The sequence below is a fragment of the Helicoverpa zea genome, chromosome 16, assembly GCF_022581195.2.
Source record: "Helicoverpa zea isolate HzStark_Cry1AcR chromosome 16, ilHelZeax1.1, whole genome shotgun sequence".
NCBI classification, from domain to species: domain Eukaryota; kingdom Metazoa; phylum Arthropoda; class Insecta; order Lepidoptera; family Noctuidae; genus Helicoverpa; species Helicoverpa zea.
Window position 1 is genome coordinate 6,271,782 of NC_061467.1, and position 15,224 is coordinate 6,287,005.

The 15,224-nt window shown below is 38.0% G+C and overlaps 1 protein-coding gene and 1 long non-coding RNA gene across 6 annotated transcripts in view; one reads left to right on the forward strand and one right to left on the reverse strand.

The window, feature by feature from the left end:
• LOC124637713 (serine/arginine repetitive matrix protein 1) overlaps nucleotides 1-15,224 on the forward strand; it is a 111,469-nt gene that overhangs the window by 32,902 nt on the left and 63,343 nt on the right. For 2 of the 5 annotated variants that reach the window (XM_047174338.1, XM_047174339.1), the window contains 4 exons: nucleotides 783-819; nucleotides 903-1,072; nucleotides 1,233-1,311; nucleotides 1,537-1,727. In XM_047174338.1, the coding sequence (XP_047030294.1) occupies nucleotides 783-819; nucleotides 903-1,072; nucleotides 1,233-1,311; nucleotides 1,537-1,727 (477 nt within the window). Of the gene's footprint in view, nucleotides 1-435; nucleotides 705-782; nucleotides 820-902; nucleotides 1,073-1,232; nucleotides 1,312-1,536; nucleotides 1,728-15,224 lie in introns of those variants that run through there. The other 3 variants (XM_047174335.1, XM_047174337.1, XM_047174336.1) reach the window with 3 other exon arrangements.
• Nucleotides 6,430-7,715, reverse strand: LOC124637717. Its single transcript, XR_006985278.1, has 3 exons — nucleotides 7,023-7,715; nucleotides 6,666-6,812; nucleotides 6,430-6,577 (listed from the first exon to the last, which is right to left on the reverse strand). It is a non-coding gene; the product is annotated as an uncharacterized LOC124637717 (long non-coding RNA).

Here is a 15,224-nt window from a genome sequence, read left to right on the forward strand (position 1 = left end):
AAAATGTTGAGAGGAAAACTGGAATCAATTCCTTGCGGAGCATTGAAAAGTTTGTTGAAAACTTTGTTCCACATAATGGGAAGCTAAGTGCACTTGCGGGTTATATTTAATTTGATTATACACGCTAAATTAAATCGAGAAAATTGTCGGGAAAATCTTTTTATTGCTTCCAATATTTTATCGTTTGAAGAGTTCAATATAACGCTCGGTCCCAACGGAAGCGACGGCGTACGGACGGAATACTCATCGCGTTACTACAGCATTGTTTGCCAAAAGAAAATGTTAATCCACGGCTCATTAATTAAATTACAGCTAAGCCTTGATTTTCCTTCAGTCGATTATTAACTCGGCACTAGAATACTCGCAACTTCAGTAATTACAAGAAAATTAATAGCTCCTAGAATATTTTAGCTGATAGTTGTTTGTGTAAATACAGGTATAAATGTTAATGTTTTTCAAACATTAGTTATTTATGTGTAAAAATGTGTGAAAAGTTGTGTATGGTGAATAAACAGTAGACAATTGTTGTGACTGGATTTTAGTGAAATGATTTTTTCGGCGGAAAGTGCAATATTTTATGATTTTAAATGGTGACAGTCTTTACGTTAAGCGATCATGGCGCCATCAAGCGACGGCCACGCGTACTATTACAGTTCATGGCTGATCTGCCTGCCAACTACGATTTGTATAAGTTCAGCTACTCGGTAAGAGATAGCGCTGTAGGCAATACTTAGTAAAGATTTATTTTTCACATCTAATAAACATAATTTTATTTGTTACAGGCCGAGCCGGGGGATACAATAGCAACTACCAAAGAAGGTTTGTATTTTTTAAATTTACTTTTGTAAGTACATTGTTATTGTAATTTGCACCTAAATAATTTCGATTTCCTTGAATTGCAGAAGAATGGGTGACGCGGAAAAAAAGCGAAGTGACAACGACCCGACAGATAGCGACCAGAGTCAAGCGCGAGCTGATCTTAGAAGATGGGCGAATACTCAGCGACTCAGGGCCTAAAATATCTACCTCTGTCAATGAAGACACGCACACCACCAATTACCAACAGACTGAGGTACTATTTTATTTTAAAACACAACGAATTTTGAAATATCTATTGAGCTTAAATATCTATACTTAGCTTGCTATACATTGCAATCTACTAAGCTTCAAAGTACAATTGTTTAGCCTCAGAGTTTTTGAAGATAATAAATTTAATTATTTCATTTTCGCAGCATCGGGTACCTGATGAGCAACTTGGCGAAGAAGCTTTAGAAAATGAAGTTGGCGGAGCCATTGGAGCGCCTGTTGATGGTAATTATCACAAAACCCTTTAAACATCTAACACAGACAGACCGATCCTAGCTAGTAAAGTACATGCGTGACTTCTTTAAATGCCTGATGTTGCTGTGCCCTAACGGGGTCCACATTTGTTTTTAGCTTTAAGCCTATGTGGCACCTTAGTATAAAAACTGTGGAAAGCAAATAAAGAACACTTGAAGATATACCGATAAAATGACTTATATTTTTATTTCTCAGAAGTGGATGGCCCCCTCATCGGCACCGTGGTAGCTCCTGCCGGGGCTAAGGTGCATGTGACGTCACTGGTGGTGGCTAACCCTGACGGCAAGGTGCGCGAGAGTCATGACAAGCGGGTGCTCACCAGGAATATTACTGAGAGGGTCCAGGAGACTGAGGAGCGGATACATAAGGGGGATACTACTCATGATGTAAGTACTTTTGTTTATTTGATAGTGTTAAGATTCGGGGTGTAGGAAAATGCAAACCATACTGTATAGCAGTATACGAGTATATTAGCTTGAAATCAATGTTTACGGTAACAATGAAGGATACGAAAGTTGTAGACCCAACGAGATCAATTGAAGATGCAAATTATTACAATACTTAATGTTATTTTTTGTAAAAATCTTATGGCCAAATTCCGGTGGATTATCAGCCAGTGATTTGTTCTCTAAAATTCTGCATTCCGTATTTATGAACTCCGGTATGAAAATAATATTTACTTAACATTTTAGTTAATGGAGGTCCAACAACCACCACTCATAAAATATGAAACCGCGATAGCCCTTAAATCTGGCCACAACAATATCTGAAGCTTAGCACACACGCAAATTCCATAACCAACGTCAAACCATTGATTGTCGCAATTTACAAGCACTCTTACCTCTATGACGGCATTATCTATGCCGTAAGGTGTAAGCGACATGTTGAGGCGTCGATACTCAGGGGCCCGAGGTTCGATACTGGCTGATACACGCTAATGGAGTCATGGGAAGTAGTGCTCGTCTTATTATGCTGAAGTATTTCTGTGATAAGTACTTATTTTTAGCCTTCGCTGCCTATTCGCCTAATCGTGGAATGGAATTTATGCTACTGAAGTCTGTGGTAGATTACATGTAGGGTATTTTGAATAAGGAATCATTAAGTTTCTTGGATTTAATTCGAGAATTCTCTTAAGACTACATTCCTTCACATATATTTCCTTGATACTTCATGGTCTGACTATATAGAAGTTTTTTTTATTTGGAATAAAGACAAACAGTGGAGCTTATTGCTGTAAGTTATAAGATTTTATTTTAGCACAAAGTTCTTTAGCTATTTAGTATCAGTAATTAAAATAAGCTTGTTTTACACTGTTCATAAAATAATACAATTTCAAAAGAGGTAAATGCGTTATAAAACTAAAACAATTAAGTCAAACGACTAATAAAGCTATTTGCTTCTGTTATACGATAACTGCAATCCTTACCAACGAGTTATAAATGTACCAACTTTTATTTCATTCACTTAAAAGTTGTAAAACCTCTAGAGAACAAAGTCAAGTGTCGGCCGACTGTTTAGTCTGCATTCTGTGGGTTCTCTTACATTTATACTTAATGGCAGATCAGATAGATAACTTCTTGATGTTTATTTCAAACTGTAAATTCAAAAGCCGTTAGATTTTATATTATTTACGATAATTGTAACTAAACAATACTAGGTTCAGTTAATAAATTAGCTGGGCACGTGCTAAAAAGAAATCCAATTTATGTAATCCAGATTCGTTTAAATACAGTTCGCACTAAGCAACTCTGCATTTCTGAATTTAGCCATAGGGCCTTGCGCATTTTTTCGTGCAGATCTTGATCAGAAGTTTTGTTTGTGTCGAAGTTAGCCACTATTGTCTTCGCAATAGTCAATAACGATATGAATAAAAATGCAAACTTATATTGCGTGTTACTGTAACTTTACTTCTCTGAAGTTAGCCATTCGACATTCGACGCATAGCGCATGTTCAGTAGTCTTTTGCTTATACATTTTGATCTTCATAAAGTCATCAATAGCCAGTGGGACACTACAGGCTAGATATATATATATATATATATATATAGCCAACTTCAGACAGGCAAGATTTACTCCATGAGAAATATAGGTTGTGGTTACACAGGACAAAAGCTAGCTTCCAATATGTAATCGTCAATCATATTACCAATCTCCGATATGTACAAACCGTGCTCATTCCTTTGCAAGTATGCATTCTTAGCTTGTTACGTGATTTCCGTACTGCGAGGTCGCGAGCTTCATATAAACGCATTACTTAACACTTATAGAAATATTGAGAGGCTAAGCTCTTGTCAATGGTTCAATAATGTCAATGTTACATTACATGTATGAATGTTACGAGTATCTGATAGAATAAATGAGGAAGCTACTGTTATGAACCAAAATTATTAAAATCAGGCAGGATTTTTAATTATATTTTCATTCTAAAATTATAAAATAAAGGAGGAACTAAAAAAAAATAGTTTATAAATTCAAATGCGTTCTGCAGTTGCACAATTGAAGAGCTTCATGTTCTTTGATGTTCTTATTTTAAAATCTTTTTAAAAGTACAAAATGGCCTTTAAGCCAGCCAGTTGTCGAAGGTTTCGAATAACAACACTACGTTCATACGAGTGATTCACGACTCGAGTACAACACTAGCTTATTTTTCCCTCCTTAACGCCTACGAAAGGATTTTTGTTGTTCGTGTAATGAGAAAGTCCGAACTAGCCTATTATTTACGTGTAACATAAACTTTGTTCTAAATGCTTCGTACCAATGGTTTCAAGTTTTTGGTCTTGTTTTATAAGACGGTTACAAGTAAGAATTTCCTTGGCTCTCTGTTTGAAAATACTATTTTATTAACTTATGAACTTTTGTGTTTTAAAACGACTCTTTTTCTTTTGCCAATATTCATCAGCCTATTTATCGTCCCACTGTTGGACACAAGCCTCCTCTCACACAGAGGAGGAGGGTTAATCACCTCGCTTGACCAATATTTCATTTCGCAAAATGGTGTTGTTCTTATCCGATTCGCAAAGATACCTGCATAGAATAAATTGTAGTTTTAGGTAAAACACAACAATAGGTATAGAATTACTTTGCGATACATGTACCTATCGTAAATAGTCCACATTACAATAGACTGACATTCTACGTGATGTGACAGGACAAATGACCAGAGCCAAGTAATTTCTATTAGAAGAAGGTTTGAATGCAACCTCTTTTCGAGTAAATGGGCCTTTAATTGGCTATTAACGACGCTGTGTAGTTGCGCGGTGAGGAGATAACGGGCCACCCGGCTTGTTCCTACTGATGAAGTAATTATTATACGGTATCAGAATGTGATAAAGGATTTGATTTTAGGTATTGGTCTTTTTATTTGTAATTTATTCGGGATTATGATAATCATAATTTAAAGTTTTTGGTGAAATAATTTGTGGCTGTTTTTTTAAAAGTAAATAAAGATGGCTAAGGATAGTGGTTGGGTACTTGTAGTTTATAATGTTTCAAAATTTTCAGTCTCCACTAACGTTTGTAATAGGAGGATACTAATACAATACATTCAAAGAGATTCCTTTTTTTAGGATTTTTTGTTTGTTTTGGTATGATTTCAACGACGGAACCTGACAAAAATACGTCCACGAAATTGATCGCTAAAAATGGCCAGCATCTATGCTTTCAATGCTCGCATGCTATCTCCTCACGCCACAGGACACAAATATTCATATAAAATATTGTCCGAACATACCCACACAAAATAATCTACGTAACATAATTCCGTGCAATTTTATTACACCTTAGCGACATTGTTAATCCTAGATAGAGGTTGTCACAAATCTTTTTTCTTTTCGGATCGAAAAACAATAGTAAGATACGGAGTGTAAAATGGAGCAGGAGTTTATTCAGATGAGCATCCACATAAATCGATGGGGATTTTGAAATTATAATTTGTTCACGGAGATAGGTCGCCCGGGGCGCCGCGCCCACGCTCTACGTTTGCGCATCGGAAAGCGCTTTGTTCTGCACATTTGTTAGTGTTTTTCTTGTGGTGGTTCGTTATTATAAAAATAGGGATGTTTTTTTTGAGTAGTCATTAAAGTTGTGAGGATAGTTGCGGAAAGGTTTTAAAACGCGGTAAATATTCTGCTAAGTATTTAACTTTGTGCTAATTTTGATCTTTGTACTGATTATACTTCAGTCAGAATAAGGCGTACTTTCATTGCAGACATTTCAGTAGATAATAATTTTATTAATTCTCAGATAATTCAGTTTTTCATTACAGTTATGTATTTTCTTACTATAAAAAAATAAATAGGTAAGCATTACGGTAAGTACGTATCCTACAATACTCATTTACTATCAGAAAGCAGCTGCAGCGCTTTAAAGCACAATTCGTTCACTAGTCGGTGTTTTGCTCCATGACCCGTACATGTTGCAATCGCTTACTAAACTGAATTTGCGCTGCAGCGGTGCCCGCTAAAATGATCAAATTATTTATTTACGTGCAAATCGCGCCTATTGCTGCAATGTGAGGTGCAAATTATCTTGACATTTTGTTGGAAATATCCTGGTATACCTGGTTTTAGGCAAATTCTAACATTTAAGCAAAAACTGGATTGTAAGGTTTCGAGTTTAAAGTCTTTTAGAAAAAATAATGTTTATTTAAATGTGTCTAATTAAGCTAGTAGTAGTAGTAGCTTGTAAAATTGTAAAGTAAGCGCATCACTTTAAGTCGGATTTAAGAAAACAAAGATATACAAGACTGCTTAATCACAATGCAGCTAAGCCATCAGTGCAACTGTAGTAAGGATACGTACTTTGTCAGAATTACAATTCGGCCTTTACTCTGCACATTCGACCTAGATAATGTCCGTTTATAGGAGAATTGCGACATCGAAAGTGATGTTCCAACGAAAGTGATCGCCTATTTGCAGAGCCTTTGCGTGTCGCCCGAAGCAGAAGGCCATATCTCTACTCTTTTAACGACTCATCTCGAACACTTATGCCCTCTATATTATTCGTATTAGGCTGTATCTTTTACACGCCGATGCCAGCCTCAAAAAGCTAGGGCTTAGAAATGCATTGTGGAAATCAATTCACTGCATTGACCTGGAAACAAAGCCAGATAAAGCATGGTCTTCGCTCCATAGTGTGTCCGCTGACCGTTCCCATGCATCGCACTACGGCATTCAGAGGATGCTTCAAGTTTGCAGCCACGCGCTGCTGGAATGATCTCCCTCCCCCACTTCGATGCCTGAAAACAAAACATACATTTAAAACAAAACTTAAAAAGCTACTGTTACATGAACAAATTAGCCTTAATTTGTAATATTGCTTCATACCTCAGGGGTCATGGCACACATGCTCTGGTTTGGGGATCATTTCCTGCAGTGTGGGCTGCTTTTGAATCATCCTCCTCGGCACGGTGGAGCATCTGCTTCGGTCAACCCTTCTTCTTCATCTCTCTGTCATTTGTCCCATATTGTCGTCTGTAATTTAATTCAATCCTTTAATTTTCTAATTACAATTTATATTTAATTCATCTATGTGCAATGCTCAATGGTTAGTCAATTTCTAAGTTAGTAATTAGGTATGTCTCAGTCCGACTTCAACTTATCAAATAATTAATATCTATATATATTTATAATTCCAGTAGTGACGTTCACAGGTATAAAAAATAAAATAATAATATCACTTACCGACGCCATCCTGGTAGCAGGAATACGATCGACCTACATACTCACATTTAATACATCCTTTACACAAATTCATGTTCGATTTTTCTTTTCTCAACACTATACACATTTATACACTCGTCTACATGATATCTACATGAGGCATTGCATAATAATTCTTGGTATGCCTCCGTCGCCATTACCTAATTCTCACACAAATTGTTTGTATATTGACTATTTGTGTTTGTGTAATGGTCGGCGGCATAGACCACAGATAAAATATAATTTTGCGAAGCGCGAGTGTCACTTCCAGTCGCATTCGTTCGGAATGCTGCGTAACTAGGTAGTTATTTTTCTCTATTTATATTTAGTTTGTTTTTATAGTAGTATTTTATATCCATAAATATATATAACACTTTTTATATTTTATATATTTAGTTTAGCTTAAATGCACCGATTGACGTCACATGTTAGTGCTGGCCATCGCTGAAAACCAGCGCAGCGACTCTGTCTCGCATAGGGTCGCTGCATAATGCTGAGCGAGGGCCATTTCGCGTGCTTGTGACGCATATTCTTATTATTCTTGTGTTTTCTTTTTATTGATGTTTTTATTTTATTTTTGTGTTTTTTTTTTTTTATGATTATGTATGCTACTGTTTGTGTTCGATATGCGTCATGAACGCGAATAAATGCTTTGATTTGATTTGATTTGATTTGCATGATCTATATTGCTGCAGCTAATTTAGAAGATTGCTAACCTTTATACTATCTACTTATTCGATATCGTTACATAATTAGAACGAATGCATGCACTAATATGGATCACGAATATGATTTTTTCTTCAATTGCAATGCGAATTGTGTATCAGAAAAAAGATTAAAACTTATTGCGATTGAATAGGGCTCGTTCGAGTTCCCGACGTAAAAGACAATTGGGAACGCTTGCAATCTCACTAAACCTATTTTTTATTCGACGCAATTTGAACAGTGCCTATCTAAGCACTTGGCTTTGCAACGTCGGCTAGTAATTTGACCTTACGCCGAGCATTAGTAGGAGTGCCCGCCGTGCTTTCAACGCGAATAGCAATAAAACCACAAAATATGTGCTTCACATTTACAAAATGCTGCGAAGCTGCTCGGATGTGGCCTTTTTTGCACTCGAGAGGCTGGGATTGGCGGCGTGATGTCACCGCCTTGTATCTCGTAATGAGAGCTATTTTTGGCAACACGCACACGTTAAACCCACAATAATATATGCATCGCCACTTGGGGTCAAAATTACGTTAAAAATGTTTGAAGTCCCGCGCATGCCGCGGCGTTCGTAGCAGCGAGTGCGCTCTAAACATGTTTACGAAGCGGCGGCTATCGCGCATGCTAATCAAATGTTCTAGATAAATTGAAAGGATGTTTGCCATTTGACGTTTTATACTATCGAACATGCATCGATTGCCTCATCCAACGTTAGGTTCAGGTGAATTTTCTAGTCAACTCCGCGATTATAACGCTAGATGAGAGCCGAGTAGCTGCTCTCAGGACAATAATTTAAGATGTTTAGATAACATCTACAAGCCCTGTGCGGTGTGCCCAAGAATTCATGTGATCACCTCCAAGATCCAATCTTAGATATAGCCTCTACGAGGTGATGTTACGAAAAATTATCTCCGACTATGGGACCTGTTCTTTGTCAAAGATTATGAATCCCTGCAGGTATTGCGTGTAGCTGCCGATGTGCTCAGCATTCATATTTATATGGACGACTTGCACGCTAAGCAAATTTAGAACGGACTATTCGATAAATGGATTTGAAAGTGAGGCTGTCCTTACATTGTATTTTATAAGACGTGCCAATCGGATGACATGATGATATTTTTTAGGTAGCCTTGTATTGTTCTTGTAATTAAAAGCTCAACGTTGGCGATCCATTAATTATTCCTTTTAAATTAAAGCACACTTTATGAAAGCTTATTGCATCATAAGATTTATGATGTCTTGTATTACAATCATTTGAGTTAATACACTTTTGTGCGCACCGTTTGCAGATCTTTGTTAGCAGCGATTGTTTTGTTTTCAATAGTCAATGAACAATATTTACAAAGTGAGTATTATCGTCCTTGACCTTTTCGAACAAAAGGGACTGGATAGCTATTTCATAGAGAGATAAAAATAAAACTTAATTATAAAAGCCTATACAATATTAAATGGAACATTTAAACGTAAATAGAGGACTTGTACCAGCAACAACAACAACAGTGAAATAAACAGAAATTGTCTTTTAAGTTGTACCAGATGTTATTCGATAATCAAACCGCAATCACACTCGATTAGATAGAGTAAATATCGTTCTGTTCAGCACTTTGTCACATTAAATTGCTCACGTTTATGTAACAAAGTAAATGAAATCGCGAATTTTATGCCGTTTCTTTGTAGCAAGGACCGTCACAAGATACACTTTATTACTCACATCTTATTATATGTAGGTACAGAATGTAATTGAATCGATGCACTATTTGATACAGTTACGTGCATAGATATCGAGTGAATTGTTTTATCGATTTTACCGTTAATCGAATGAGTTCTAGCAACTGTAATGTCGGTGGAATATTTATGGGTACCATGGTTCCGCGGTCGACAGTACAAATAGCGTTCGTACTTGACATTTACTGCGTCTCTGACGTACCCCACAGGTCCTGTTAGCTGATAATAATATTGTTTTATTTTGACATTTTGATTCAGTGCAGTTTATTTGATCGCATTCCGAACAGGTTCATTTGAGGTTGGTAGTGAATGCTAGGAGCGTTGGTACCTTGGTACTTGCTTGGAGCATTGAATCGCGAGCGCGCCGCCCGACACTCGCGGAAATTCGCGCAGCATTTGAGATCATTGTGTGCGCTGAATTGGAGCATCTATGGCGTCCGTTTACATGTTTATTTAAGCAATGCGATATCCGAAGCTTTGCCTATAGCTTGCTGAAGATTGGATAGAATCTCACGTTTAGGAGGGCAAGTTTAATGGATAGAGTTGGACAATAGCGTGTTTGAATGCACAAAGTTCAGCAATGAGCACTTTAGGAGACTATATCAAACTTAACAGAGTTTATATTACCTTTTACCCTCCTTTCAGTGTGGTTAAGCCTTAGCCTTATTCCGTTTTATTATAGTTAGTACGATCCGTGACTAAATTATACATCTATTCTATGATTGACTTGTAGATTGCAATAGTTTCAAGTAGTCCAAAACGAGTTCATGACTTGTCTTAAACTATTACACTATGTTATGTTGTTTTACACTGCTGTTGCTCAAAATACAGGTCAATCGGTATTTGTTTACAGTTCAATAAATTTTAAAGATAATAATAGGTACTTGGATATTGTACTTGTGACCCATATGCCTCGGAATATCAGCTTAACTGTTTAACAGAGCTATATATTGGCGATTAATGCTCTGATGTTTGAGCTATTTATTGCAAGACCTTTTGAACTTTGCCCGTTGTAGACAAACTAGTAAATAAGGTAAACGCGGGTGAAGTCGTCATGCCCCAATAGTCGTCAATTAATCTAAAAACTTTTATTTATTATTTCTATTGAACTTAAAATGGCCCGGTTTATATGTCAACATATTGTTGATAATATATTGCACAATTGAAATTACAATACGGGGTTTTAACATTCATGGCGTCTGAGATATGTTATTCGAAAAGTGTGTGCCCTAACAAAATAGTTTTTTCGTGAAGTTCAGCTGTCAAAAGTAAAACTCAGCACGTGGTTTTGTGCTTTGATTTACATAACTCCAGTGGGGTCTGTGGTATGTTTCTTTGTTTAATTAGATAGTTAAGTTTATTTGCTAACGATGTAATATGCAATTTGTAATACTTTTAACATAGAAGATATATTTTTTTAATGTGACATCTATTGGTACTTTAAAACTCCTATTTGACCCAAAACCCGTCAATTTTAGAATTATTATGACGACTACTGGGACGTGCTCAAAAGTTGCACCTAAACTCGTCATAATGAGGATATTTTGTGTTTTACAGTACAAAATGCGAATAAATAGCTAATATCGGGACTTTTACAAAATTGTTATCTCTCTAGAACAAACATATTTAAGGTTTAGACTACATTTGTTGATAAAACTGCGTTTCTTTAAAGCTTTTTCTTAGGGGTACATTTTACTCTCCTGGTTCTAGATGCACGTACACAGTCATGTTATTCGATTCAATTAATATGTTTCTTAATGGTTAAATCCCCTGTTTCCTATAAGTATGCATTTTCTACGAGTGTTTTTTTTAGGTATATATTGGCCGCTGTAGGCCTCCGCCATTCGATTAAAGACACACGATACATATCTACCGCTTTGGGTACAACTACCACTAGCCTTTGTTTCTACTACGCTTGGATTACAATTTGTGGCAAGCAAAAATTGACTGTTCTTACACTATGCTTTTTGTTTAAAATAACTGCATGTCGTCACGCGTATGTACCGCGTCTCCCTAACTTGCTTTAATAGCGCCTGTATAAAAATTATGTCATTCAACTAGTTTTGACGCAAAAAATATTAAAATCAGTTTTAAAACTAAGATGACGTAGCTTCCATCGCTGTCACTGCTTTGCTTATCGTATTCGATAATGATGGGTAAAGAGTAATCTTATAGTTATCGGCACGAATCTTGAGCTCTGTCTGTCTGAAAACTAATACAGTGCATCAAAAAATTGTTCCTCATCGCTGTCACTGGGTAATGTACCCAAAAGGCTGGCAGAATTGCCATGTTGGATGGCAATGCTCAACCTCTGTGCGAAATAAAAGCCAGCCTTTGGGTCCCGTGAAGTGTCAACCAGGCGCTGGGAAATATCCTTAGCAAGAAGGCGGGCTCTCGGACCCCACGGCCAAAGAGTTTCAACCCCAAACGGCTTGAACATGTACTTGAATATAAGGTTACTATATTTGCGCCGCTTGAGGTTCTCTGCTTGTGCAGCGGCGGAGCCAGCACAACATGCAGTTCCGGGATGGGAGAGTTCCGGGAGATGGCGCAAGAGTGTCGATGCATGTCGCGTCCCACACTAAAGTCCTACCCAACTTCCACGGAAATAGCGTAATGCCGTCTGGTCTCTTGCCATTGTCGCGTACCAAGCCATTTGGTTCGAGTACGGCTGGTACGCCGACGGCAACAAGAGCGCGACGGATCACGTCGTTGATGTTAGCATGTCGTGGTATGCGGCCGGCACTGCGGCTGCACGACTTTCCAAGCATTTAAAGCCTCGGTCAGACATGGCACCTCAAAATTGACCAGTGTGGTGGTCTCACAGACTTTCATATTTACAAAAATAATAAAGGGGGAAATATTAAAACTAAGTATCAAAAAATTCATCCGCATCGCTGTCAGCGGAGATCGTGCCCAAAAGGCTGGCTGCATTGCCACGCTGGATGGCAATGCATATCCTTTGGCCGAAGTATAGGCCAGCCTTTTGGTCACGAGTGGACTCCACATTTTCATGTCATTTATGCTGGCTTGTCGTGCCATGCGACCAGCACTTTTGCCACAGGAAAGACCATGGTGCCCAAGGCAGTCCACAGATTCGCCGCACTGATAGCAATGCGGAGCCCCAGTGGGAGCGCCGAGGCGTAGGCATGTAGCGAGCCGGAATGTTGTGTCACCCAGCATGGTCCCAACGCTGGGTGACGGCAGTGCGTGAAGCCATAGCCTGACTCCCACTCTCCCACAGCCAGTAGGCGGGCAAGCTCAGCAGTATTGACAGATGTTTCAATTAGTCTCGTCAATCTGCAGAGCGGCTCGTCCCACTGTCTCTGGGAAGCCGGGTTGTCAGGGAAGGCTGTATTTGGGTAAGCCACTTTCCAGGCGTTCATACCATGCACCTCAGAATCGACCAGTGAAGGGGCTAAAATTTTGCTGGTCAACTCCTTAGTGCCGCAGACCGAGGATAGGAACGCCGGTAGACTTAAACTGGAAAATTTGCGGACGCCGAGGCCACCGAATCTGATCGGAAGGGTGGCTTCGCGCCCGTGTCGACGGCGCGCGTTGTTCCACGCGCTCCTCAAAGAGATGTCAGCAACCCCAGCGGGGGCTGCGGGTTGTTCGAAAGAGATACCACGGCCCTGGTACATAAAAGGCCTATGGCGGAACACGACGGTTTTTAGTCAGTAAGAGTCTGACACTCCCTCACCGCTGCTAACCCACAGCGGGAGGGGTCATTTGATGATTTTTGACGTCGTTAAAAAAAAAGGGTGGCTTGAAGTCAAGCTCGGTCGTCCAAGGCCAAATTAAAAAGAGATGAAGGATAGTACGGATAATTTAGTCAATTCTGTCTAAAAGATGTGGCTGCTTCCATAAGGGAGAGGAGCGAAGGCTGTATATACATTTTGGGAAAACACAATATTGGTTTTACAATTTAAATATTTTAATAGTAATAATTTTACTCGTGCTACATATGCACATGACTGCATGGTTATATGATTGATTACGAAATATAACATATATTTTATAGACTGATTTTGTGATTCCAAGCGTTTGATAGATAGGAATATAAATTAAAATGTAAATATGTATCTGTTTTATTGAATACCTGCTCTTCTAACAGATTATGACCTGCTATTCTAAATAGGGATTTGGTTTTCTATCTATCTACCTAATGTTTCAAAGGCACAAGTATGCTTAACAAAGTCAAGCACAAAAAAAATTTACATAACTTGAACTTTATGTTCAAGAGCAGAGAGTTCACATTAGCATTAAAAGTTGACGAGTACTGGGAATATTTGACGAGTATCCGTACAAATCAGACGACTATTGGTACAAATCGCCCTTTTTTTACTTTTGCCTTAATAAGTACATAAATTCATGAAAATGATTAAAAAAACATTAATTACTTAGAATAACGAATAAATACTCTAACACGTCATGCAAAAATTTTCATTTTATATTGAATATTTTACACACAGTAGCGCTTCAAAGTCGGTGATTTCCGAAATCCGACGAGTATTGGTACGTTTACCTTAAATTATACGTTTAATTGCAGTTTTGTGGACATGTTTCGTTTTAAGACTATACTATAGGTAAGTACAAAACATTTGTCTAGCATTGCATAGCAGTCATGACATAGCCTTAATCTAATCGATTGTATTTAAAGTTTTTTTTATTGTGTTTCATATAATGGTACAAAATGTGGAAGAGAAATGTCGTGTTCCAATTTCTTCCGACGTAACATAACTGAAACTAATTAGCGCAAATTACACGAAGATACAATTACAATAACACAGAATTACAAATACAAAGTAACATTTCGAGACAATTACACTCGCGTTATATAACGAGGTTTTTACTCGATCCATACAATGTTTCTCTCGATGCTAATTCTTTCTCATCGACAGTTATCGAGTAAAAAGTATACAAATCGTTGATTCGCGTGCGTCAGGCAATTTAGTGGGCTATTCAAATGATGGGATGATGAATGTGTTCGACACCATGCTTTAGACATGGCTATGTTAATTTTGTAAAGACTGCGAGGTTTTTAGCCTTCGTCGCTGGAATTTGAGATGGAATATATTGCTTGCTGTTTTATTTTATTCTACTTCATATACGGTCAACATTGCTGACTACGGTTATATATGTGGTTGCGATATAATTGTAATATTTGATAAAAATACGTGTTTAACATGCGATTCTCAATTTATTTGTAAATTCAGCAAAACGACCAACTAGTAGAGAGCTTTTTTATTACAACTGAGTAGGTAACTCTAATTGCAAAGCTTTGCTATGAAAGTTTATTTTACGAATCCCACAAAGTCGGCAAAAATAAAATCCCATATTCCCTTCCACTTAAGTTTACAATTTATTCTTGAATTTATGCCTAAGCACCCCGCCTCACAACCATTAAAGAATAGGAGACCTTAATGGAACCGAGTCCTGCTGGCTCTACATTAGTAGCTAATAAAATAAAACGAAAGCCTCTATGAATGAACATCGTGAAATTATGTGAGACTGCACGCTACCACTAATATCGCGTACATAGGAGCAATCGTTTTAGTGGCTACCACCGCATACGGACTCTAACAGCCCTGTAAAAGGGCGAAATCAGTCGAATTGCAAAAACACGTAAGCAATTAGACTTAAGCACTGGGTTCAATCCTTGTTGGCAGGGCAGGGGGCGGGAGTGAGGTCCTATTCGTAAGAGTCGGCTGGACTTCGCGTTATTATCCATTCAGGGCCGACAGATTG